Source organism: Schistocerca serialis, chromosome 1 (assembly GCF_023864345.2).
Source record: "Schistocerca serialis cubense isolate TAMUIC-IGC-003099 chromosome 1, iqSchSeri2.2, whole genome shotgun sequence".
Lineage (NCBI taxonomy): Eukaryota > Metazoa > Arthropoda > Insecta > Orthoptera > Acrididae > Schistocerca > Schistocerca serialis.
In genome coordinates, this window is record NC_064638.1 from 341,521,620 (window position 1) to 341,546,978 (window position 25,359).

Here is a 25,359-nt window from a genome sequence, read left to right on the forward strand (position 1 = left end):
AGCAGAATTACGTGGCCAGTAAAAACATCCAACAATTAACTTGATTTCACCTAGACTTGTTAGACAACTTCACTGTCGCACTCAATCCTACCTTGTCTGCAGCTTGTGGTCTACTGGCAAGCATTGCTACCTCTGGGTCACGGGGTCCTGGGTTAAATTCCCGGCTGGGTTGGGAATTCTCTCTGCCTGAGGACTGGGTGTTTTTGTTGTCCTCCTCATTCCATCATCATTAGTCAAAGTGGCTAGATAGGAATGTGTACAGATTGGGAATTTGTATGGGCACCGATGACCCCACAGTTGAGCACCCCACAAACCAAACATCAATCCAACCCTGATAGACACAATATTTTTGTGAACTGCTATGAAACACTCCCCCCTCCTGTGGTATCTGATCTGGTTTTTTGATATACATCCTGTGAATTGCTAAGTATCTCAGAGCTTTCTACTCTGGGTTTCAGTCAGCTCTCCATCCACAGAATAATTCGAATGTGAGAAATTACCTGGAGAGCAGTAAATTCAGGTTCTTTGTTATGAACACTTCGACAACTCACTGTTCAAATTTTGACAGTCAAAGTGTGTGTACTTCAGTCGTGATCTGATTTCGTTTTCTGTGTATATACTGGCACGCATTCATCAAAGAACCTCAAACTACTCCAGAGCCCAAAAAACCCCCATGTGCACTCCACAAGTATTCCATTACCAGCATAGTTGCTTCCTTTGTATAGTGTGCTCCTGATCTATCAACAGAAGTCCTACATCTATGCACCTTATAATGCAGGTCCAGAAACCTGCACCCTATAGTCACAGAATTTACAGTCTCAGACCAAGGCCCACCACTCAGCTTCAAACGAAAAGGACTCCGATCGACTCTGGGCATGATGCTGCAAATTATGAACTCTGCTAGCACCCTGTGAGCGAGGCCTTCAGTCTTCACCACTACTGACAGCTTCCTGTAGAAACTGAGGCTGGCCTCCTCAGAACCCAAGCAACAGGCATCATTGGTGCCAACTTGGGCACAGCTACTGCACCACCCTGCACCCTCAGTAGCTGCAGGGAGGGCTTCCTCCACATCTCTATTGAGAATACCAATTAATATATTATTGAGAAATACAATGCTTAAAGTACACATTCATAGTGAGTAATGTATAGCTAATGTGCTGACGTCATACTTACTGATGCTAAAGATGATACAACACGATGCTTATCATTTTCAGCAGCGAAAAAGTTCTTAATTGCATACTCCAGTGTGGCTAAAAGGATTGCAGCTGATAATTCTCCTAATAATCTTGGAATTAGACCACTAAAGTAGCCACCAATACCATTCTCCCTATATATTTCGACAATTGAACTGAAGATGTTACTGAAACAAAGAAAATCATTTACTTTTTACAGAATCAACAACAAATTAAAACCCTCTCCTCTGCAGAAAACACATTAGGTGAAAACTGTCAGTACAGCCAAAAAGGTTTAAGCCCACATGAAATTTAGAGCTATGCCAGTATTAGCCTCACTTTTGGTTCAGCCCCACACACCAACTAAGGCACAGCAGATGAGCCAGACAAAATATGTTCAGCAATAACATGTCACTCACTGAACTACTTAAGGGTCACGAGTTTTGCTCACGGTCCCTCCAAAAAATTCCTAGGTTACATTGACTGTAGGCTTTTGTAACGTGGAGATGCCCTGACTGTGCCAACAGTCTTTCCATAAGGGGGCTGATGAGAGACTAGCCACCGCTGAATGTGGAAGAATCAGCAATAAACAATTTTCCTAAGTGCATAACAGCTTAAAATTTCTAGGTCTATCAAATGAAGAAACCACAATGCTTGTATTACTAATGAACTATTAATTACTGTGTATTAGTGTGTGACTGTTCAATCTTTAAGTGTGTCCTTATGCTGTGACAACCTTCAACTTGCTCTATCAAATCAATGGCAGGGGGCAAGCAGTTTGCCATAGATATATTATTGCACTCCGCTGGAAGGCAAATGCATCAGTAATCATGAAAATGGCATGCAAGAATGTATCGAGCAGTGTAAGGAAAGAATACGGGATTGTGCAGACTCCGCTGTTCCTACTTTGAAATCTAACACTACTAACTGAATATTACCTTGTACACATGACCAAACAGAACACAAGAATACTCCTGTAGAAAGCCACTAGTCCAGTGCCACTAAGATGATGAAGTACAAACAAACTTGTCACAGAATAAGGACATTGTTCAAGATCAAAAACAGTTGTGCATTAATACATTGTGACAATTATTTCTTTAGAAATTCAAGCAGCCTTCTCACATTTCATATAATTTACATGACCATCATCCCACACTCACGAGCTCATATTTAATAGTTCATTAGGAGATTGGAATAGAAGGGAGAACCGATAGAGGTAGAGGGAAAGCCGAAAGGATGTGGGTTTTAAGGCCAAGAAAACCCACCTATATGTGATATACTGGGTGTACAGAAATTTCCATAACAAACTTCTAGGACTTTTAGAGAGGAATGAGTAGGTAATATTTTGAATAGAAACCTAAATATGGAAATGTACCGTTTCTGTGCTACAGCCAATTGAACACATGGCTGCTAAGTATAAAAAAAGGTTTCACGCACGTAAGCTGCCAGGGCTAGTGGCTTCTTCTTCCTGCAGAAGGGTTGAAGGGGAAGAAAGAGGGGTGAAAGATAAGGAGAGTTTTAAGAAAAGGGATATAGTTTGGAAAAGTCACCCAGAACTGCAGGTCAGGGGAGACTTATAGTCCCTCCTCCTCATCCAGTCTGATGAGCCTCCCATAACTACTCCTTTTCCCAAGCCTATCGAGTCTTTTTCCTTCACCCCCCTTCCTTCTCCTTCAACCCTTCTGCCAGTAAAGGAGCCACTAGCTCTAAAATCTTGCATACTTAAAACCTTTTTCTTATATGCGCGTTCTCTTGATGCCGTGTGGTGAGTAGATTTTTATCTACACAGTTACATTATCTGTCAAAAATCGATTATTTTTGTTGTTATATTTGCTAGGTAGGCATGCAACAGGGTAGTCATAGTAGGGGTGGTTACACCGGATCATCTAATGTCATTTGACATCTACTCTACCTCTCTGACCTGGTTTGAGCCTTATTCATGTGATTGGGAGTGTTGGAGCAATATGGTTGAGTCCACATTTGTAGAACACAATGACGTGATCCTTCTGAAAGGCGAAGCTCCCTATAATGGAAGAGCTGCTTGTTGCCTTTATGGAGATTTTTCTCCACCACGTCTGACTTCATCACATTCACTTTTTGCCACAATTACACAACTCTAAGAAAGGATGCCTCCACTGTCAGCGGGCATGACAGTGGTGCTCTATGGAGACACTGCACACCCAAATTAGAACAGGCCCTACTGCATCACGTTTAAGAGGAATCCGTCGATGAGTCCAAGAGCAATTTCTTCGACTGTTAATTAGTGTAATTGTAAAACAAATGACATACTGCGTCAATTACTTGTAAAAGTGGCCATGTTACCAACATGTTTTCAAATGGTTGTGGTGTGGAAATGGCATGGTTACAGATAATAGTTCTAATTCAAAATAGTATCTACTCACTCCCATCTAGAAGTCCTAGTAGCTTGTAATGAGAATTTCCAAGCACCTTGTACATAATCAAAATGGACCTTCACTTCCATTTTTATGCAAAACAATCTACTTGCCAAGTAGCTGTAGAGAGAGAGACACGCACAGACATAGATATTCACAAAATCCTTAGGTTTCATGAACAAGAAACTCCATCTGTCTCTTCTTGGCCTGTGGTCTCAGTTGACATTCCTAATTTATGCCTAGTCTTGTTTACTCCAGCTCTTTACTCTTTTGTTAGATCAAGAAAATTTAAGTCAAAAACCTAGCAATTTTGTTACTATCTTTGAGTGGCCTGTTTCTGTTGACACATAACTAGAAATTTTATTTGGTACATTTAGTTGAAATTACAATGTGAACATGTGAAAAAGGAGCAGACGTCAGTCACTATTATACTGAGTAACTGAGAAGTGTAGGAAATACTATTTTTTAAACTACTTTCATATTGATCCAACCAACTGTTAACTATATAAAAAATAAAAATGTTAGAGTGTTATGTACCTAAGGGACATAATGCAAACAGGAACAAAACTTTCATAGAACCTTACACATGTTTCAGTGTAGAGTTACATTTTATATGCTCTTTATTTCTATTTGGTTTACCCTCAATTAGTTTCACATCCTTTGTTGCTAAAGTTTGAGAGATTGCAACTTTATTTGGTTTCCTTTGTGCTGAATCCAAGTACTACAGTAAGTTAGCCTTCCAGAAGCTACGCCAATTACATAGAATGCTGTACATTGTCACTTTTAAGTAAACTAAAACCCTATTTAAGGAACTGCTCCATAACCAACCACCATATAATTGTAAACTCTCTGCACAAGAAATTCTCTGTAGATAAAGAAGACCAAGCTTTCTTTTTGGCAGTTCTAAATGAAATGTTCAATGTTTTGGCATCACAATGTATGTTACCATCTGTAAAGTGGGTTTATTTTACATCCTCAAAAACAAAATATAAATACCAAGGAGGAGGATTAGAACAACATCCTGACAAAAGTCCTATAGTTGATGGCTTCAAAGTATCCACCAAAAGTATATCTGCCTTGGTTGATCAACACCTTCATCCCACAGTACAAAGACGTCCCTCCTATATTAAAGACACCGATCATTTCCTAAATCATCTGAAATCCATGCCTGTCACAATCCCACCACACATCTTGTTTGTCACCACTGATGCCACCTCCCCCTCTATCAACATCCCCCATGTACATGGTCTGTCTGGAACTGAATGTTTCCTCAGTCAGCAGCCACCTGATTCCAAACCTACGACATCCTTCCTGCTCACCTTAATCAATTTTGTACTTACAAACAACTACTTCACCTTTGAGGAGTAGATATACAAATCAGGGGCATGGCCATGGGAACTAGGATGGCTCCTTCCTTTGCCAACTTTTTCATGGATCACTAAGACGGGGCTTTTGGTATCCATAAGTCTTCAGCCCCTGGTATGGTTGAGAGACATTGATGACATCTTCACCATAGGGGCTCATTGGTGAGGTTGATCTGTTAAAATTCCTGGAATATCTGAATACCTCCTCCCCATTAAATTTCACATGGTCCTATTCCAAATCCCATACAACTTTCCTAGATGTTGATCTCATCCTCATCAAAAGCCAGCAACACACTTCTGTCCACATCAAACCTACTAACAAATAACAATATTTACATTTTGACACTGCCATCCTTTCCATGTCAAACATTTCCTCCCACACAGCCTTGGCATTTGAGGCAAACTTATCTGTTGGAGTGGAGACACTTTACAGCAATACACCCCCATTCTCACCTCAGCCTTCACTGGAGGTAATTACCCCACCAGCCTAGTTCAAAAGCAGATATCCCAGGCCCCCACATTCAATCGTGGTACTGCTGATCCCACCAAAAAACAACTTCAGAGCACGCCACTTGTTGCTCAATATTATCCTCATCTGGAATGTGTTAATCAGCTACTTCAACAAGGTCAAGACTCCCTTAAATCATGACCTGAAATGAGATCCATTCTATCTGATTTTGCCCACCACACCTAGAATAGCTTCTCGCCACCCTTTCAATTGCTGCAGTATCCTTGTCAGGCCTTATGCACCTTCTGCACCCATCTCCATACCGTATGGCTCCTACCCCTCTGACTGTCCCCAATGCAAGACTTGGCCTACGCATCCCTCTGCCATCACCTACACCCATCCTGTAACTGGCAAAACATATACTATCAAAGGGAGAACCACCTGTGAAATGACAGGTCATGTGAACACTGTTCGGCCTTTTACATCGGCATGACTGCCTCCAAATTAAGTTTCGTGGTGGTGGTGGAGGAGGAGGAGAATAATAATGATTTGGGGGAGGGGACCAAACAGTGAGGTCACTGGTCCCATCATTTTAGGGAAGGCTGGGGAAGGAAGTCTGTCATGCCCTTTAAAAGGAACCATTCCGGCATTTGCCTGAAGTGATTTAAGGATATCACGGAAAACCTAAATCAGGATGGTTGGGTGCGGGTTTGAACCACTGCCCTCCCGAATCCCAAGTCCAGTGTGGTAATCACTGCACCACCTCACTCATTTATCAGTTAGGATGAATATCCATAGGCAGAGGGTGTGTACTGGCAACACAGTATCTTGTTGCAGAGCATGCTCTACAACATGATAATAGTGACCACCGTGCCTGTTTCACCACAAGCACCATCTGGATTCCTCTCCCAGACACCAGTTTCTCATAACTCCACAGGTGGGAACTAGCACTACAACATGTTCTTGGTTCTCGACACCCACTTGACTTTAATTTACATTAAATTCTTCCGTCTCAGCATTTCTTCACTCCATTTTACTTTCCTACATCTTTCATTTTCTGACCTGTCTATTTTTCGCTGTCCCCCTCCCACCTCTGATACATACAATGCACTTAGCTTTTCACTCTTATTAACTTGTGTACAATGTTTTATCAGTAATCTCTGTCTTGCATATTACACTGTCTTCTATCTTTAAGCTTTCAGGTTTCGAAATTTTGTCCAGTGCAGCCCCAACGATCAGTCTTTCCTTCTCATCCCGTCCGGTATGTCTCCCCTGATCCGAGATTCTGGATGACTTTTCTGAAATCTACCTCTTTTCCTAAACCTAAACTTCTCCAGTCCTTTTCCTACACCCCTCTTCCTTCCCATTCAACCCTTCTGCCGGAAGAAGGCGCCACTGGATCCAAAAGCTTGCGTAAGTATAACCTCCTTTATGTGCATGTTCTGTCACCACTTGGAGAGTAGATTTTTTAACTATCCAATTACATTATACTGACAAAAATTTATTATTTTTGTTGACAATGAAATGGTGATTAGAGAGAATTTAAGCTCAGGTGGGACAAGAATAGAGAAGGAAATAGGCCATGTCCTCTGAACATGAACTATCTTGACATTTGCTTTAAGCAATTAAGGTAACCATTGGAAATCCAAATCAGGATGACCAGACAAGGTTTTAAAGTACTCTTTTTCTAATGCATGTTCAGTGTTTAACAACAGCACTCTCTTTGATATACAAATGGGCACAGGTTTATTAACAATTACTCCATTCAACACAGCCCGTAACATAAATACAAGAAACTGCACAACTTAACACAGGGTTATTGATATTTCTAACATCTGGGAACAACCACCTTCAACTTACTTACATTATGGAGCCCTTATTAACTACTGTATGATTCAGTCCACTGCAGCAAACCACTGAAACCAAAATAAAATGACCAAAGATTGGAATGGGGACAGACAAGATTTCCAAACTGACGTACGACTTTCCTGGATCTAGTTCTTTGTTTTCTTTAGCTTTGTCAGTAATCAATATGAGGAAAAGAGGAATTAACCACATCTTAGACATGGGCTATCACGCTGCTGCCAGGACAATGAATAAATGAGGCTGCCTGTGTCTGATGAACGAAAAATCTAATAATACATGGCCTGTTTTGATTTATCTGTAAATTTATTACAACAGTTGCTGTCACTTGAAAATTATGCTTTTGTTTCTGCTAAAAATAGTACTACTCCAATTTTTATTTGTCCAGTCCCATGATAAGTCAAGTTAGTTGGTTTTGCTTCTGAATGCCTAAGTATTTTAATAACAAAATCTGATGACTTATTTCTATCTTACCTATATTTGTCCTCACCACCAATAAATTGCGCCATCATCCGATATGTTATCACAGCCAGTGGCTGGCTTGCAATAATTCCAGCTGTGCGAGCTGTTATGTCAATAGTCAGTTTATTAACAAGTCGCGAAAACCTTAAAAAGAAACACATTAACCCCAACATTAATATGATAATTTTTACTTTATTTATGCAATGAAACATTTACACTCTCAGGAAAAGTACAGTAAAGGACCCTTTGTATAAAGTACCATGTCAATTAAGAAAAGAGAGGGAAACTAAAGGCATGAATTGGATACAAATCTTGTTTAATTTCCCTAAAACACATTTATAGATTAATTTATTATCATTCTTCACTATGTGTTTGTTTAGACAAACTATTTCTTTTTGCTTTACCAGTACATAAAATAAATTGTTTCCAATTGCATCAGCACAAGGACAATTTGAGTTCTTCAGTGTTCTGCCACGAGAAGTTGGCAATTTTGCATTGTTTTTGGCAGTGAGACATCGTCAGTCGACTGCTGATGAATGATGAGTTAGTTGTGCAGCACATCCTTTTATACAATTATTGGGACTTCTGTCCCCAGGTACAGACACCATTGTGCTCAGTACAGCCATACTTCAGTGACTTGCTAGCTGCTGCATCACCAAGGGTTTATATCTCGCTTCACATTGCACCCTCTGTGTGTCAATAGGGTCCCATATATTGCAAAGATAGAAACATTATCTATGTTCACTGCATGTCTGCCAAGCAAAATACCTACTGCTTCTTTAAGCACAGTTCCAGAAGAAACACAACCATCTGAGTACCTTCATTTTTAATAATTCACCTGAGTACTAAGAGTCATGGACATGAATCAAAAACTGAACTCCCATTAGTTCATCAATTGGGCACGGCATATCAATTTTTTGAAACTGCCCATGGTTTATGGAGAAACAAAGGTGCTCAGACTACTTTCGCCTAAGACTAAGTATGTGAAGAAGCCATGCACATCTCTTCACAGAGTCTAATGAACAAAGATAGCAGATTATATATTAGCAAAACATGGGATGCCTCATGTTGGAGTCTGAGGGCACATAGTGAAGCAAGATGCATCCTCTCTCTGATTCCTGCCACCTGCAGCCAGGAGCACAGATAAAGAATGATGGAAGGAAGATTAGAGTTTAACATCCCATTGACAACAAGGTCATTACAGTGTGAAGGCTCAGAATATGGAAAGAGGAAGGAAAACACCCGTGAGCTTTGAAGGGAACAATACTGGTGTTTGCCTTAAGTGAGACAGGTAAATCACATGATCCCTAAATCTGGATGGCTGATCAGGGATCTGAACCATTATTCTCCCCAATTCGAATCCAGTGTGCTAACTACTGTGCCACCTCACCCAGTGATTACAGCTAAATGCATAAATGGCACCCTCAATATCTCACTGATCATCAGTTACTTCATGGAGGCAACATAGATTATTACTTACCGTGAAGATTTGTTCTGACAAAGGCTGTGGCCAAATGCTTATGTATAAGTGTCTTACTTGTGTGTGTGTGTCTTAACATGTGATCTTCACAGTAATTACCAAATTATCTTTTCCTACATTATTGATATTCCAACATAGAGTTTCCATTGTTTAAATTACAATTTTGCAGACAAAATATCAGACAGTATGGGAAACATTTTTTTTAAATGGCATTGCAAATTGGCCTCTCATTTGACACCCAAATAACATGTTTTGTATGTACTATTGCCTTATTAAAGCATTAAGTCTGCCCATTTGATTGAAAATGAACATCAGTCATAAGAAGATAAATTACATTACTGAAAGGATTTCCACGCCCCACTATTACAGAAAGACAAGGTGTGAAGTTTTCAGCTCAGAACAGAGAAGGATGAGATAAGTGAAACTTTGATTTAACATATGGTACATGTTCTGCAAAAACTATAAATCAGAGTCAATTCTACATGTGAAAAAGTTTTAAGCAAAAGTACACATATGAATAGCAAAAAGCATAAAATCGCATCTGCACTGAGTTTAATGATTATTGAGAGCAGTTTCGAAGACTGAGGGAGGTGGTGAGGGGGTAGCGGAGAGCATACGAGGCAAGGAGGGAGTAGGGGGATAGTGTGAGATAGGTCTTTCAACAAATGACTCAGTGGCTGCACAAGGGTGCAGAGGATATAGTAAATAAAAAGAGGAGAAGGGAGCACAGAGGAAGGTGGGAGGGGCAAGGGTGCAGGTGGGAGGGGCAAGGGTGGAGGTGGGAGGGGCAAGGGTGGAGGTGGAGGCATGAAGAAAAGTGTATGCAGATAAACAGTCATCTTCCTGCACTTCAAACACACTCAAACCAGGAAGGAACTAACATTTTGTACAGCGCTAATTACCCTCTGGCAGACACTTCCTGTATTGCTGAGTATGTACATGAATTATGGAAGGAAATGAGCCAAATACTAGGAAAGTTGTTACCCATCACTAAAGTCTCTCATTTCACCCAGCAGATTTCATCATACCCACTTTATATAGCTAACTTTGAAGATTTCAAAAAATCATATGATGCCATGCCTGCATTGCTGCAAGACTATGAATTTAAGTATGGATTTCACCTTTTTGTCAAAACATCCCTCCACAGGCTGTAAGTCCTTTTTAACAGCTACTTAAACCTAAATACTTATATTTTCAACTTTTCTTCTGTTCTTTAACTGGCAATACAATGTCTCAAACAGATATCTGACACTTAAGACTCTCATCATACAGTTATTACCATATTTTTGCAATAATTATCGTGACACTGCAATGTTCAGGAAGTGTGTTTTCCAGATTTTAATAAGCTCCTTCTCCCTTATTTTCAGTATGATTCAAAGTTCCTTACAGCAACAAGAGCTGCTTTTTGTTAGCTTCCTGGCTAATATTTACTAATGTGAGTTATGAATTGTTCATCTCACTGCAGCAGCACATTAAATAACCAGGTCACCCACAAGATGGTCAACTGTCTTGGGTCCTCCAAATTGTTCTCACTATGAAACAAATCAAACAAACCCTTTGTAAAAATTAAGATTCCTCTACACACAAATCGAAGCACAAAGATTTAAAATACATGTAGCTGAATAGAACTTTCATTGACTATTTTGAAACTGAGGTGCAGCAGGCTGTTGGTTTGGCAATTTCACAAGGCAGTCTGACTTGTTTTGAGAAATTCAATGTTTCTATGCTGGAGATGCAGATTACTTGCTTTTAGATAATGTCATTGGGTGACTGGAGAGTGCTTAAATAGTCGCAGACTTGCCTTCAGATTAGTTATATGGAAAACATGAAGCAAAACTTAACGAAGTCATACCAGTGGCAGTATCTGCGAGTGACAATGACATGGCACCAGGCAGTAGCTTATCTGAATAAAAAGCTTCTTCATACCCCTCCTACTCTGATGTTTTTCCCTATGATCCATCATCACTCTACTCTTCCCACATAGTTCTCAAAATATTTTGCTCACTCAACAAAAGTGTTATTTGCGAAATGTATTAACCCTCTGGTTGCTACAGACATGCCTTGCAATGCAGAGTTGAGTGCTGCAACATAACTGTTTAATGTACCTACTCATGGTAAGTAGCCTCCGTTTGGGCTTCCTCCTGGGACAGGGATATCCAGCCTGCCTTGCTCTGTGCTGAATATTTCTGGGGTGCTTTTTGTGATGGCTTCTTCAGTTGTGCTAAGCTTTGTCACCACCATGACATTACTGTAGATGTGAAAATTAGTTTCCGACTTGTCTGCAAATTTACAGTTGTTACATATCTCCAGCATTGTAAAGGTGCCTTTCTTCCATTGTTTCTGATCTGATTCTGGTAAACCATTTGGAAAGTTACTATCACTTTCAGAGTCTTTAGATTTGGATGAACTATCAATTACATCTCTCACTGAAACGTAAAAGATCTAGCAACTCGAGATCAACATATAAATCTTATTTGTAAAACACATTGTTATAATTTCATAGGATCACTGAGTGATAATTAGCTGCACTGCTGCACAACACAGTGTCGTGAACTAGAGTTAGGTGTGATCCTACAAAAGTGCTCAAAATATGCTCAAGATGGTGATATTCAATACCATATTGTACAGTTTCTTATCTGTGGTTGAATTCTTTGGCACTCTTCACCTAAATCTCTAAGAAGAAAAAATACAACCAGATTTGAATTCAGTTTTACATTTCTTAATTGGTGAAAAACAAAAGATTCCTCATAAAGCTTCAAAACCTTTGGATCAGTTTCTAGTGATAATAAATAATAATTTAGATTTCTATGATGTCTTGATATTACTGTTAATCCATTTAAACAAAGAACAGACAACATGTCATCTTTAAAAAGCCATATAAACAAAACTATTATTAATAATGAGTCAATAATTTATCGTTTAACATGTGTGAACACAACAGAACAAAATTATTACTATCAATGTCATATCTGTGCTGGGGTGAGAACTTTTCACCTTACCCATGTAAAGTTTGATTCTAGTTTGAGATGCTATGGTGGACTAGGGAGTAGTAGGCTTTAACCACAGTGGACATGTACTGGACATTATCGGCACTGGCTAGAGGAAGGAGGAGGTCAACAACAGTCATGGAGAGAAGAACCAGCGGAGATGACCACGAATTTAATAGCGACTGTCACTCCCTTGTTAAAAGTGAAATTGTAGCAGTTTAGTAGCTTTTATTGCAGTGAAACTGAAATTAATTATGAGGATAAAATCATGGAGCTGGAAAATTCCACATTTACTGAAACTTTTAAAAAATGAGTTAGGATGGCAAAGTCTGACTGACAATTTTATGGCACACAGTGAACATCTAGTAGAGTATTTTTTTAAATTATTTTTGCAGCACTGTTAAAAATTCCATCAATATTTCTCTACAGTTACACCATTTACTCAATATGGGTCTTGGGTTGGCTACAATTGTAATTTCAAAAAAGTTCAGGCTGTTCAGCACCGTAGCGGAAACTATAACTTCTTTTTAATTTAATTTCCAGTACAGCAGTGAGTGGACATATTCATTCTCACCCACAAAACCACATTACAGACTGTACTACATCAAATGATGGGGAACTGTTTATATGGCTCAGAAACTCACACTATGTGCTCATCTTCTCAAATCTCTTCCTAGCTATAGGCCCGGCTTACTAACATGCTGATAGCTTTTCTCCAAACAACTGATTATCAATCTTTGTAGTTCTGTGTGTCTGTTCCTCAATGAATATCTTCTATAATGACTAACAGATTTCAGTACGGATGTGTTAGTGACTGAGCTGATTACCACAGGTCCCACCCGTTCTTTTACACTAGCGAAGTATGTATAATATAACTTACAGTTGATTGTAAAGAGCCCAGTTAACCTTTCTGAACATCCAGTCATAGTACCTCCATTCAATACTCTTCTCTGTTAAACATATAATGTAGGTAGTTATTAACTGGTCTTCAACACTTTCCATAAAGTGTGTGAGTAAGGTTACAAGAGTATTCTGGGACACTAGTGGCAGACAAAGTCACGACTGCAGAATTAAAATGTGTCATCATGAGGGTTCAAATGGCTCTGAGCACTATGGGACTTAACATCTGTGGTCATCAGTCCCCTAGAACTTAGAACTACTTAAACCTAACTAACCTAAGGACATCACACAGATCCATGCCCGAGGCAGGATTCGAACCTGCGACCGTAGTGGTCACGCGGTTCCAGACTGAAGCGCCTAGAACCACACGGCCACACTGGCCGGCCATCATGAGGGTTAAGTAGACACAGAACTGTGTATTTCAATTGCAACCACCTACAGATCTAATGCAGAAGAAGTGACCATGTTCCAATAAAGCTACTACTGATAGGTGAGTGCTAAGGATAATGGGTGAGGAGTTCTAACAGTAACAAACGAAGCCCAGCAGCTTCACCTTCCATCATTTTACCACTCAGGTTGTTATCTTCAGAGCTTGTAGCACTTAGCAGGCATGTAAGGTGGAGTCTGAAATTTCTCTGGTGTCTTACTAATTGCTGCCTCTTCAAGATTCTATGATGTAACTTATCAGAAACTTTTTTATTTGTTAATACAGTCCAAGTTGCTACAAACTGACAAAGATAAGCAAGGACAGCATTATGATCAAGTTCACACATTTAACACAGAAGTAAATGACCATAGCAAAAAGACACTGTGGCATACATACAACTCCTGAGAAAGTTTACTGCAACCACCATTTTCTACCACGCAATGTTTTCACATATCTACCATCACTACATAGCTATTTATTGAAATAATGGAAATGTACTATTACTACCAAGAAACTGCATTACCGGTGAAAAAAAAAAAAGGTTCACCATAACCTCACTTTATTGCTCCACTTTCTTCCTGAGTACAGCTTTTCACAAGTAACAGTACCCATTCACTGGGTTCACTGGATATTTGTCAATCTCTACATACAATAAAAATCGAGAAAATTTGTTTATATGAAGTGGGACAACTGTTTGTACCTTTGGAAAATTACTGGAATGTTGTTTTGTTTCAGTTTCACAACTAAGTCACTTAACACAACTAATTCTGCAATCAATGTTTTTTCTCTATTTTGTAATGTAACAACCCAGACCTTGTTTAATTTATGGCATTTTAATAGCAATATACACTACAGGAGACTTACCTTTCCTGCTCCGAGAGTCTACTCTCATCACATTCCTCGAGATATTTGTCTCCTCCTAAATATGTAGATGTTTGTGAATAGACAAGACCGTTAACAATAATTCCACTGAGCCTTGGAGATATACCTCTAAAACATCCAGAGACACCATCAATTGTCTTGATGTAAGACACTGTCAACAAAACAATTTTTGTTAGTACACTGTATATTTGCTAAAAGAAGAATTACACACATTCCTATGTATTTAATGTGATGTTACAGCCGACAGATGCATAGCTACCACAAAAATTCATTGCTGTACTCCAATAAACACATTACAAAATAGTCACACTTCACATCCACACAACTGTTTCACAACTTCTTCCACCACTTGCAACAACAATTTCTGAATGGCACAGTAGTAGTAGTAGTAGTAGTAGTAGCAGTAGTAGTAGAAGAAGAAGAAGAAACTTAAGACATCATACAAAACATCTGCATGTTGTCACATTTTCTACTGAGAAGATAAAATTATAGAAGTGATTTGTTCCATATCATAACAAGAAGTCACAATTCTGGACATGTAAACACAAGCAACTAACCAACACACAGAATGACAACCGCTCAAACTAACAAAGAAATTCAATGCACCGTGTACTGGCTTATTTCTGGGTTTTATTGAGTACAAGAGGGGAGAGAGATGAGAAGTACAAGTGAAAATAAGATTTAGTAATGTTGTGGCTGACTGTTAATGTAATCAATTTTGAGACTAGGATAGCAGGAAGCATAGTGAAGTGAATGCCAGTTTTAAGTTGCATACAGCAGCTAGAGGGGAAACACTGTTAAGCTCTACTTCTCACACAGCTCCCAAACCTTTGTTAACATTGAAACACCCATACCCCCAACTACAGCTTTTATTCAACAGCTGTCAATTTACACATCATAATGCCCCTTGCCTATAACCCAGGCAAAATAAGTAGAACTTATCCAAATACTATGAAGATCTCACAGATATCTTATCAGATGAAGTACCCTTCCCATGTGTTCCAGTTCCTCAACATTCCAGTCACTGCCACCTTTCCTCCAGCATCTCTGTTAAACAGGTATGAAACAACAAAACTTTAATTATCCTAAATGACACTAACAGCCCATTCACATCGTCTGCCACAACTTTGAAAACCTTGTTAACATATACCAATTTCCCATACACATTTCTGTCATTTATTTGGTTTGAGTTATGTCTTCATCTTTCATACTTATTTTCTTTGCATTAAGCTTCTCTCTACGACTTATTGACAACTCTTACACAGAAGTGCTGAATTTCAAGGTGTTATACAATTGTTATTGCCACTTTGTTTCTTATAACGTGTATCTCTGTGTGTTCAAGGTTTGTAGGGATTTACTTCCACTCAGTCCTAATGCATGCCATTTCCTTTTTCTGTTTCCATCCTTATCTCAGGAAAACAACTTTAGAAAATTATAATTTTGGTAGGTTGAACTATTTTTAAATTTGTATCTTTTTATCATACTGTAGATGTTCCTGTTTATTGGCCAGCAACAAGATAACCACTTTTCATTTAAAAGTCCCCATACTGGAAGGGAAGCAGTGAATGACATCTCTGTCTTCTTCACATGGTTAACATTATCGTTCCACCTATAGATAGTTTCATCATTCTTATTCATAATCATATTCACATTAATTATTATATACATAGTATTATCTTCATTATACATATAATCATCATAGTAACAGATTACTGTTGCTTCAGCATCATGCAACATTGCACATAATCACATCACTTTGCACACCAAGTTGCATCGTTTGCTTGTTGCCAGTGTAATCATGACCATGGTGTTTCTATGGGCAGTATGTGTTTAAGCAATAACAAGAAAGATAACTTGTTTGTAAAATTCATTATATAATATAGAAAAAGAATTTTTGAAGATTCTTGGATGAAAAGCAATAAATGCAGCAACATCATAAGCAAATTAAGTTGCAAGAATAAAGAGTTTTACAATGAAAACAAATACAATAAATAAAAACAGATGCATCACAAAACCATAATGCAGTGTCATCAACTATGTTTAATTCCAGTTATGTTGCCATATTATTTCAAGTCATGGAAGCCTATGATGTCTACAGTCAACCCTACTAAAACTGAGCGTCTTGAATTCAAAGGTGCTAGTACATATCAGTCATCAATGGTACTGTCTTACCTAGTTGCCAGAGACAAAGTCTGAGTCGTTCACTTAATGAGGCCAATAAAACCAGCAATCCCTCAGAATTCAAAGTCTGGCCATAGGAACCACCTGGCAACATTATATTATGTGGAACTATCTGGAGGAAGCTCTCTCTTCTCAAGTGTCCGCAGCTCGTGGTCTAGTAGCTAGCATTGCTACCTCTAGATCGCGAGTTTCATTCCAGGCCGCGTTGGGGATTTTCTCTGCCCCGGACTATGTGACCAGGTTAATGTGAAGTGGTGTATGAGTATATTTATCAGCTGCAGTTTTCTTATTTGAAGTTCTAATATTTAGTGACCAGCTAGAACATTATGATCACCCACCTAATAGCCAGTATGTTCACCTTTGTCATGGATACTTTGGCAGAGTGCTGGAGGGGACTGGCACCACATCTGCACTCAAGTCACCTAATTGCCATAAATTCTGGAATTCAGACTTGGCGAGTTGGGGGGCCAGCACAGCAACTGGAACTTGCCACTGTGTTTCTTGAACCACTCCTTTACACTCCTGGTCTTGTGACATGGCACATTATCTTGTTGAAAAATGCCACTGCCTTCAGGAAACAATATAGTCATGAATGGGTGTACATGGTCTGCAAACCAGTGCACAATACTCCTTGGTCATCATGATGCCTCGCACAAGGTCCACTGGACCCATGGATGTCCATGTGAATGTTACCCAGGGCATAACAGAGCTGCCGCCAACTAGTCTCTGTCCCACAGTACAGGTGTCAAAGAGCTGTTCCCCTGGAAGATGACTGAATCATGCCCTCTCATCGGCTTCATGAAGAAGGTATCGGGATTCATCATACCATGCAATGCTCTGCCACTGGGCCAACATCCAGTGCTGATGGTCACATGCCAATTTCAGTCATAGTCGCCAATGTTGTGATGTTAACACTGACACATGCATGGATTGTCGGCTGTGGGGGCCCGTCCTTAGGGATGTTCGGTGCTCTGTGTGTTCAGACACACTTGTACTCAGTCCAGCATTAAAGTCTGATGTTAGTTCTGCCACAGTTGTTTCACCAGCCTGCCCAGCCTACGATGTCTGACATCTGTAATGAGGGGTGGCTGCCCAGCCCCACGATGCCTTTACTTAGTTTCACCATGTGTATAAGACCCTCAACCACAGAACTGCTCGAACAACTGACAAGCTGTGCAGTTTCCAAAATGTCTGTATCGAGACTATGGGCCATCACAATCTGCCCTCAGTCAAACACAGATAGATCACGTGCCTTCCCCATTCTACACACGAACAGCATGCACAGAGAGTGTGTGTGTGTGTGTGTGTGTGTGTGTGTGTGTGTGTGTGTGTGTGTGTGTGTGTGTGAGAGAGAGAGAGAGAGAGAGAGAGAGAGAGAGAGAGAGAGAGATACTTGTCGCCCGGACAGGTTTATATTGATAGTTAATGGATGGTCATAATGTTCATGCCATTAAGTGTACCTTGCATTTACATAGTGGATTTTGCATACTTGAAGTGGCAGTTGATGGATTTACAAGACTGCACCTGAATTATCCCAGTAAGTTCTCTCATTACTTAGTTGTAATTCTGATGAAATATTGCAAACAATTCAGGCATAATAAGTGACTGAGTTGGAAAATGTTTTGACTGCAAGAAGCTTATTTTATGAGTAAATTACAATGTCTCATTCACTTTGTGGGAAACCTGCTTCTTTCTACCTTAGACTACAACAGCTAAAAGAGAATGTTTACATTCTTGATGTCTTGCTAGCTGTGTCCTACCGCAACTGTAGGCCTATCTATAGATTCAAATCCCACTAGAAGTACATTTAAAGTTAGATGTCTTCCTCCTCTTGTTCTTCTATTGTAATTGAAAACAACTGCAAAGAAATTAAGTAACGGAATCCTACGAAATCCTTGGAGTCTTATTTCAATGCTGTGTAGTTACAAAAAGGAGCTTTTTGTAATCGTCAGGTGACTGATGTAGTTTACCAAACTTTTATTAGTTCATAGGCATTTTCTGTTGTTCGTTTTCACTGTTTTTTGAATGGTAACATTGGATGTTCACCATGCAAAATATTCATATTTAACTACAGAGCAGTGGCAGAATACCCAGTCAGAGAAGCTGCAACAAGAAGCCGGTTAATATAGGAATGAATCTGCATTCATGTCACAATTTGAGACACATCCTCACTGGGTGTAACAGGTGGGTGGAGGGTGCAGCTGTGAATGATGGTGTGGTAAACAGTAACACTTGTTTATTGCCTCCACAACTGAGTGACAATGTGCTGCAAAAGAAATTACGTTATTGGTAGAAAGATACAGGCATAGGGAATTTTTCTCCGATTAATTGATGTCTAACAGGTCTGTCTATGTGGGGTGCAGAGGTGTGAGGCTTTTGATGCACTGCTGAGCAACCATTTCCGGTAGATATTAAGTCTAGACTATAATCCAACATAGTGTTACTTTGGCATTATGAATCAGCAGCAAGTTTTAGAACTGCCTGCCTATCTGAGACAACATATTACAACTTTATAATTCCCATGTGCATACTGTAGTAATCTAAAAGCATCATTCATATTAAAATGTCAAGGAACAAATTAATAATAGTATGCTCAGGTGCTACATAGTCTCAGACACATGCTCAGCTTGATGAACCTGTCATTATTTTGGGTTCTACATCTACATCCATACTCCGCAAGCTACCTGACGGTGTGTGGCGGAGGGTACCTTGGGTACCTCTATCGGTTCTCCCTTCTATTCCAGTCTCTTATTGTTCGTGGAAAGGAGGATTGTCAGTATGCTTCTGTGTGGGCTCTAATCTCTCTGATTTTATCCTCATGGTCTCTTCGTGAGATATACGTAGGAGGGAGCAATATACTGCTTGACTCTTCGGTGAAGGTATGTTCTCGAAACTTCAACAAAAGCCTGTACCAAGCTACTGAGCGTCTCTCCTGCAGAGTCTTCGACTGGAGTTTATCATCTCCGTAATGCTTTCGCGATTACTAAATGATCCTGTAACGAAGCGTGCTGCTCTCCATTGGATCTTCTCTATCTCTTCTATCAACCCTATCTGGTACGGATCCCACACTGCTGAGCAGTATTCAAGCAGCGGGCATACGCAAACTGCAAAGCTCTTCAAAATAGGCACTTCTGTTTCTACTAATAAAGCATTAGCAGTGGATATACTGTAATCATAAAAAGTAGATGATATGTGTCATTCTTTCAGTATTTATAATCTGAACGATAGTTTTGCTTAAGCATTACTTATGCCAGACACTACTGTCAGCATTTTGTGGTCACTGTTCCATGCTCTGATAACAAATGCTTCTTTTGTGTTAGCAGAAGCTGGAACTGAATTTTAGCACAGGATAGATTCACTGGTTCCATGTTAAATTGTTTTTTTACACACAGAATTACACAAATAACAGCACATAGTTTCCTGCACAGTAGCCCTTCTTGATTTGTAACTTTAATGTATTCGTCAATTACAAAGTAGATGTTCACATTTTGTAATCAATGCTGTAGTGCTGTCTCTGCATTTGTGTGCCTATCTTTTAGGGATAGTGCTGATCTCAAGAAAGGTATTTTCTAAGCCTACAATTATAAAAAACAATATGTTTCCTACTCATAATGTATCTGGTGAATAATGCTTCTTAGTTGTGTGTACACTTCACACAGAATTACGCAAGTAACTGTGACAGTTACTGTTTTATGGTGCTTAATTTGTACTTGTGCATCTGAGTATTATTAATAACTACATTAGTCCATAAACCTACTTACAGAAATGCGAGTAAGGCAACTGACAAATACTTTGCAAATTCTGGCCCTCAGCAGCCGTGTCTTTGGGATGCAAGCTGTAGTCACTTCCAAGCCCATTCATGGAACACAGCGGCTGGTAATATTCCTGCTGGTAGTATCACTGAATCTTTGCAACAATACACATTATTTTAGGCAACTCTGACTAAAAAGTTACTTCCTGGAATTACCTTGCTAAATTCACTTTATATATTTGTATCATTTCTATTGAATTAGCTGAGCAATTTAAGCTTAAGATGCAAGATACGGTCATCAAGTTATGCTTTTGAGCCCAGGCAAGTTGTATGACATGAAGAATATAACTAATCATCTTTTACATTGTGATTTACCTGTCCCAACCACCACTGGGACAATAATGGAGACAAATGCTGCAGCTCTTGAACAGCTCACAAGTAACGAAGTCACGCTATAAGGTGAAAGCTGCACAGGGTCTCGCTTGAAATCTCACTGGAGGCCATCTTATTATCTACTCTGTGACATAGCTACAAGCAACCTGTCTGAAAATTAAAAAGCAAATCTTAAATCTTCATCATATGCTTCTTAATGCCAGTACCCCATAATGTAAGGGTGAAGAAGTATGATACTTCACAACTGATAAAGCCTCTTTTCACTTCTGCCAACATAATTTTTGGCTTCTGTGAATTTATGAAATAAATGAATTTATGAAATACCACGTTTCCGTACCACCTGACTATGATTCAGGACAACAACTAAATAAACCATTTTGAAGCCCAGAGTAAGTAATTATAATTCGAACCAAAACAGGCACGCTCACGCCGCAGATACCTCATGGTATTAAAATAAACTTTTGTCAAAGTTATCATGGTAAGTTTTATTTCATTTGTGTTAGTACAGTGCTTACTTTAAGGCATTTTCCATTATTTTATTGTATACAACAGTAAATATCAAGAGGGAAATTGATCAATTTACAGGGTGTTAGAAAAAGAACTCCCCAGTTTTAAGCATAAATTTAATGGGGAAATTAATGAAAAAATTACATCAATGAGTACATGCCATGAAAGAATTCCTTCAAGTACTGTTTAATGTTAGTAGACTTCAATGTAAGATCCATTTGCTGCCCTGCACACGTCGAGATGATATTCCACTTCTCACCACATTTCACTGGTTTCCTTGAAAAACATTAACCAATGATGGATAGTTTTTGCTGTAGGTGGTTCACCACTATACTGACGTCTAAAATTATGTTGCACTGTTATAACTGACTCATCACTTTTCACAAGCCAGGTAACACACTGCACTTTCTGTTGCTGAGTATACATTGTTGCCAAGTTGCTCTGCACTGCATGCACGCCTCGACTAGGCTGAGGAAACAGGAAAAAACAGCACTAGTGCCGTCTCAAGGTCAAGCAGACCTGCTAACTTCAGGGGAGCCGAACTTTGAGAGTTGATGAATCAAACACCACAAACTAAAATAGTGTATGTCACTTTGTACAGATTCTAGAACACATTAAAACTAGGGAGTTCTTTTTCAAACACCATGTATTTTCCCGCATTATCTAAAATAGTCTGACAATGCTCAGGGGTCATTCCATGTCAAATCAACCAATTGTACTACATGATTTGAACCATAACCCCTCAGATTTGGATGAATTTTTTTTCAGGTTATGTACCCACTAACACTAGTTTGTTAGAATTACATAGGCCTACCTTAGTATTCATAGCCTAGAAATAGTCTGCTTTTCACCTCACTAGCGTGTATTGCGGTATTTTATTTTATACAAGAACCCATTGAGATCCCATCTTGAAATTTTGCATGCACGTAGTCAGACTGGACCACACATACAATTTTTATAAAAAAAATCCGAGAGTACGTATTTTGGAAATTTCAAAAAATGTTTTTTTGGAATAGTTTAAAATTTTGAGATATAGGTAGCATAGTCATGTTACATATCAAATTGAAGGGAATTTATAGAGGAAAACAATGGTGCAAGTTTTTGAGCTACAGCATTTTAAAACAATCATCGATTGATCAGAAACGGAGTTTTTTTTTTATTTTTAAACCCTTGAAACTCTAAAACCAAAAGGTCAGAAAAATTTGAAAATTCTAATTTAAGCTAGTGTTAGTGTGTACATTACCAGTAAAAAAAAAAATTCATCTGAATATGAGATATCAAGGTTCAGACTGTTAGTTGATTTGAGATGGAATGACCCTCAGGTAGTTTACGAATCCATGACTAGAAAACTATTTACCGAGTTAAAAGATAATGTCAAACCAGGCCTGAAATGCATTTCTGCCCAGAAATTTTCTAAAGGTTGTTCAGTAAGGAACAGGAGGATAAACATCAGAGAGCATAAGATCAGAACAATATGGGATAATTACCAAACTCTTGGTTTTTTTTTTTTTTTTTTTTTTTTTGGTGAAATCAGCAGATTGCATTATCATGTAGTAGCAACATATGACAGTTTTATCAGTGTTTTTCACACAGAGAGCGATGGGTGTCTCATTTGGCAACAAACACCAGGTGTGATGTACATGCCCTTGGGGTGTGCTTTGCATTACACAACACTCTTCTCGAGGCACCACCTGCGAAGTATTATTTTCATATGGCCCTTTGCTCAAGTGTTGTAGGGCTCTGCCTTTAATTTCCATTGCTCGTCAACAGTAACAATACTGCAGAGGAATGCTCAACGAGTGAACTGATGATGCTGAAGCAAAAACTCAGTAATAGTCACCCTTCAATTTATGCTGCATTGAATTAAACATGACTATTGAATGCAGTGTCACATTACAGATGGTCACATTTGATCACAAGTCAGTTTTCGATACTTCCTGAACGTGGAAAATCATTCATGCCAGAACAATCTTTCTTAAAAAAAAATTGTATGTGTTTTGCCCAAAAGCACTATCCCGTACACAATACAGGGTTTTGAACTGCCTCTTAGCTTCACCACTCTCAACCACAGCAAGCAATATGTTGCAAATGTTAAGACCTTTTTCTACTTGTAATTCTATTTTACAACACTTGAATAATGTCCATATGTTTCAAATATCCAAAATTCAATACACAACTGCAAGATAAATACTAGTCAATACACTCTTAACAATGCACCGCATTTAGCTGATCAGATGGCACCTGATGCCAGGCAGTGGATGGCCGCTGCAGGATGAGGAAACTCTCGGGCATAAATTATTCTGATCTTGACACAGCCATTAGCTGTTTTGTGGAATTATTTCTGGAAGTTTTTGCTATTACTAGTGGGACAAAGTGAAGTTAATTATCTTTGAGGTTCCATGAGACATGCATTTAGCAGACACCCAAAATGCAGTAAAATAGAGGAAGCAGTGGACTTTAACTCTCAACTATGTGCCTATTGTGCAACGTTTACCACTAAACCCTGAGCAGATACCGCACTGAAACAGCTCAAGAAGAGAGAACACTTTCTCCAGACACTTCCACATCCTACAGTGTTGTTGATCGTGCATATGACAAGAATTAGAACTCAGGTGCAGCTTGTTTTATTGCCGGCCTTATGTGAATGACAGGCTCAGTCTCTGCAGCAACCACGTTTTATGGGCAAGATTATCCATCTTTCCATAAGTGCAGACCGATGCACAGAACACAATGTTGGTACTTACATCTCTATCTTGTGAGTAAAAATTTACTTTTATTGAATACTAATTGGAGGTGTATCACCAATCCTGGAAGCTGTGCTCAACACATGCTTGTTAACAAAAGTTGTACGGCACTCAGTCTGCAGAGGATGATGATGACAGCTGCAGGCTTGTGTGCAAAAAGTTTTATAGATGGGCATCCAGTAATTAGACTCTCAGAGAGATAAGTGAAGAACTGATGTCAGCAGTTTTAAGACTTACTACTTCATATGTCAGCAAGAGTGTCCTCACACTAGCCACAGGATCACATCTCGTGCAGGATGTGTACTGTCAGCTTCAATAAGTCGTTCAATATGCTCTGTGACCAAGTTCAATTCTCCTCACACAATGGCAGCAGCCGGCTCAGTGAATGATATTTTGCTTATTGTGAGAACCCACAGACAACGAAGTAGTGTGCTGTTCACAAACAAATTCCCGTTTTTGGTCTTGAGAGGAATTTTTACTGTCCGTTTATCTTGTGCTCCAGTGCAATACTTTGCAATCCTGGCTATATAGTGGAAAGGACCCAATAACAAGGCCAGAATTCTTGTCTGGAATGACATGTTAGGGGCACAGAAAGACGCTGAACTTTAATCAGACAAAGCCTTGTCACAGTCACAAATTTGCATCAAAGGCTCTTTACCCACTAGGAAACAAAACCATACAGTACTGAACTCCCATTTATAACTCTCCTTCTTGATTCATGTGCAAAGATAAGAAACAGACAAACTTTAAAATTCAGTAAAGCTTTAGGATTTGCTTACCTTAATATCCAGTTACCAAGTTTACAAGCTAAAATATTTCTTCTGTACAAAAATGCTGCTCATACTTATACTCCTGACCTGCTGTCAACATATTTCCTTACACTGAACAGTTGACTATAACAACAAAATGTAAGTCCATGGACTAATAAAATTAGCTCTTTACTCTGCAGATGGTTCAAAGCAGTACAAATACTATAATAAACCTTAAATGTAGTGAAACAGTTCATGCCTGAAGAACAAGACTACACCTAAATATTCCACAATTTACTGGTGAACTCCTTCCCATACGAAATTCTATGTAGAAAGGAAAGTATACCTCATAAGGGTGTGATAAACCATTATGTATCGTATACAAATGAAGTGCATATGTGACATAGATGTAATTGTAGCAACAATAGAAATGTCTGCTGTATGACTCCAAAAATGACGGAAAATAAAAATAACTTCTACAGCTACCTACAGTATAATGTAAGGCAAGCTTGAACTATCATTTCCCATTCTTCTGTCAGTGCAAGATACCCATAAACGATTTATTTCACCAATACTGCACACAACGACACAAAAAAATTATAGTATGGCAAATACGTAAAACCTGAATTTGTGGGTTAGCACTCTTCTAGTGCATA

The 25,359-nt window shown here is 39.0% G+C and overlaps 1 protein-coding gene across 1 annotated transcript in view; it reads right to left on the minus strand.

The window, feature by feature from the left end:
• LOC126470051 (mitochondrial carrier homolog 2-like) overlaps positions 1 to 25,359 on the minus strand; it is a 47,364-nt gene that overhangs the window by 21,124 nt on the left and 881 nt on the right. Inside the window, exons 3-5 of the mRNA XM_050097558.1 lie at positions 14,361 to 14,529; positions 7,715 to 7,846; positions 1,174 to 1,360 (exon numbers count right to left, since the gene is read on the minus strand). Coding sequence (XP_049953515.1) covers positions 1,174 to 1,360; positions 7,715 to 7,846; positions 14,361 to 14,529 — 488 coding nt within the window. The remainder of the gene's footprint in view (positions 1 to 1,173; positions 1,361 to 7,714; positions 7,847 to 14,360; positions 14,530 to 25,359) is intronic.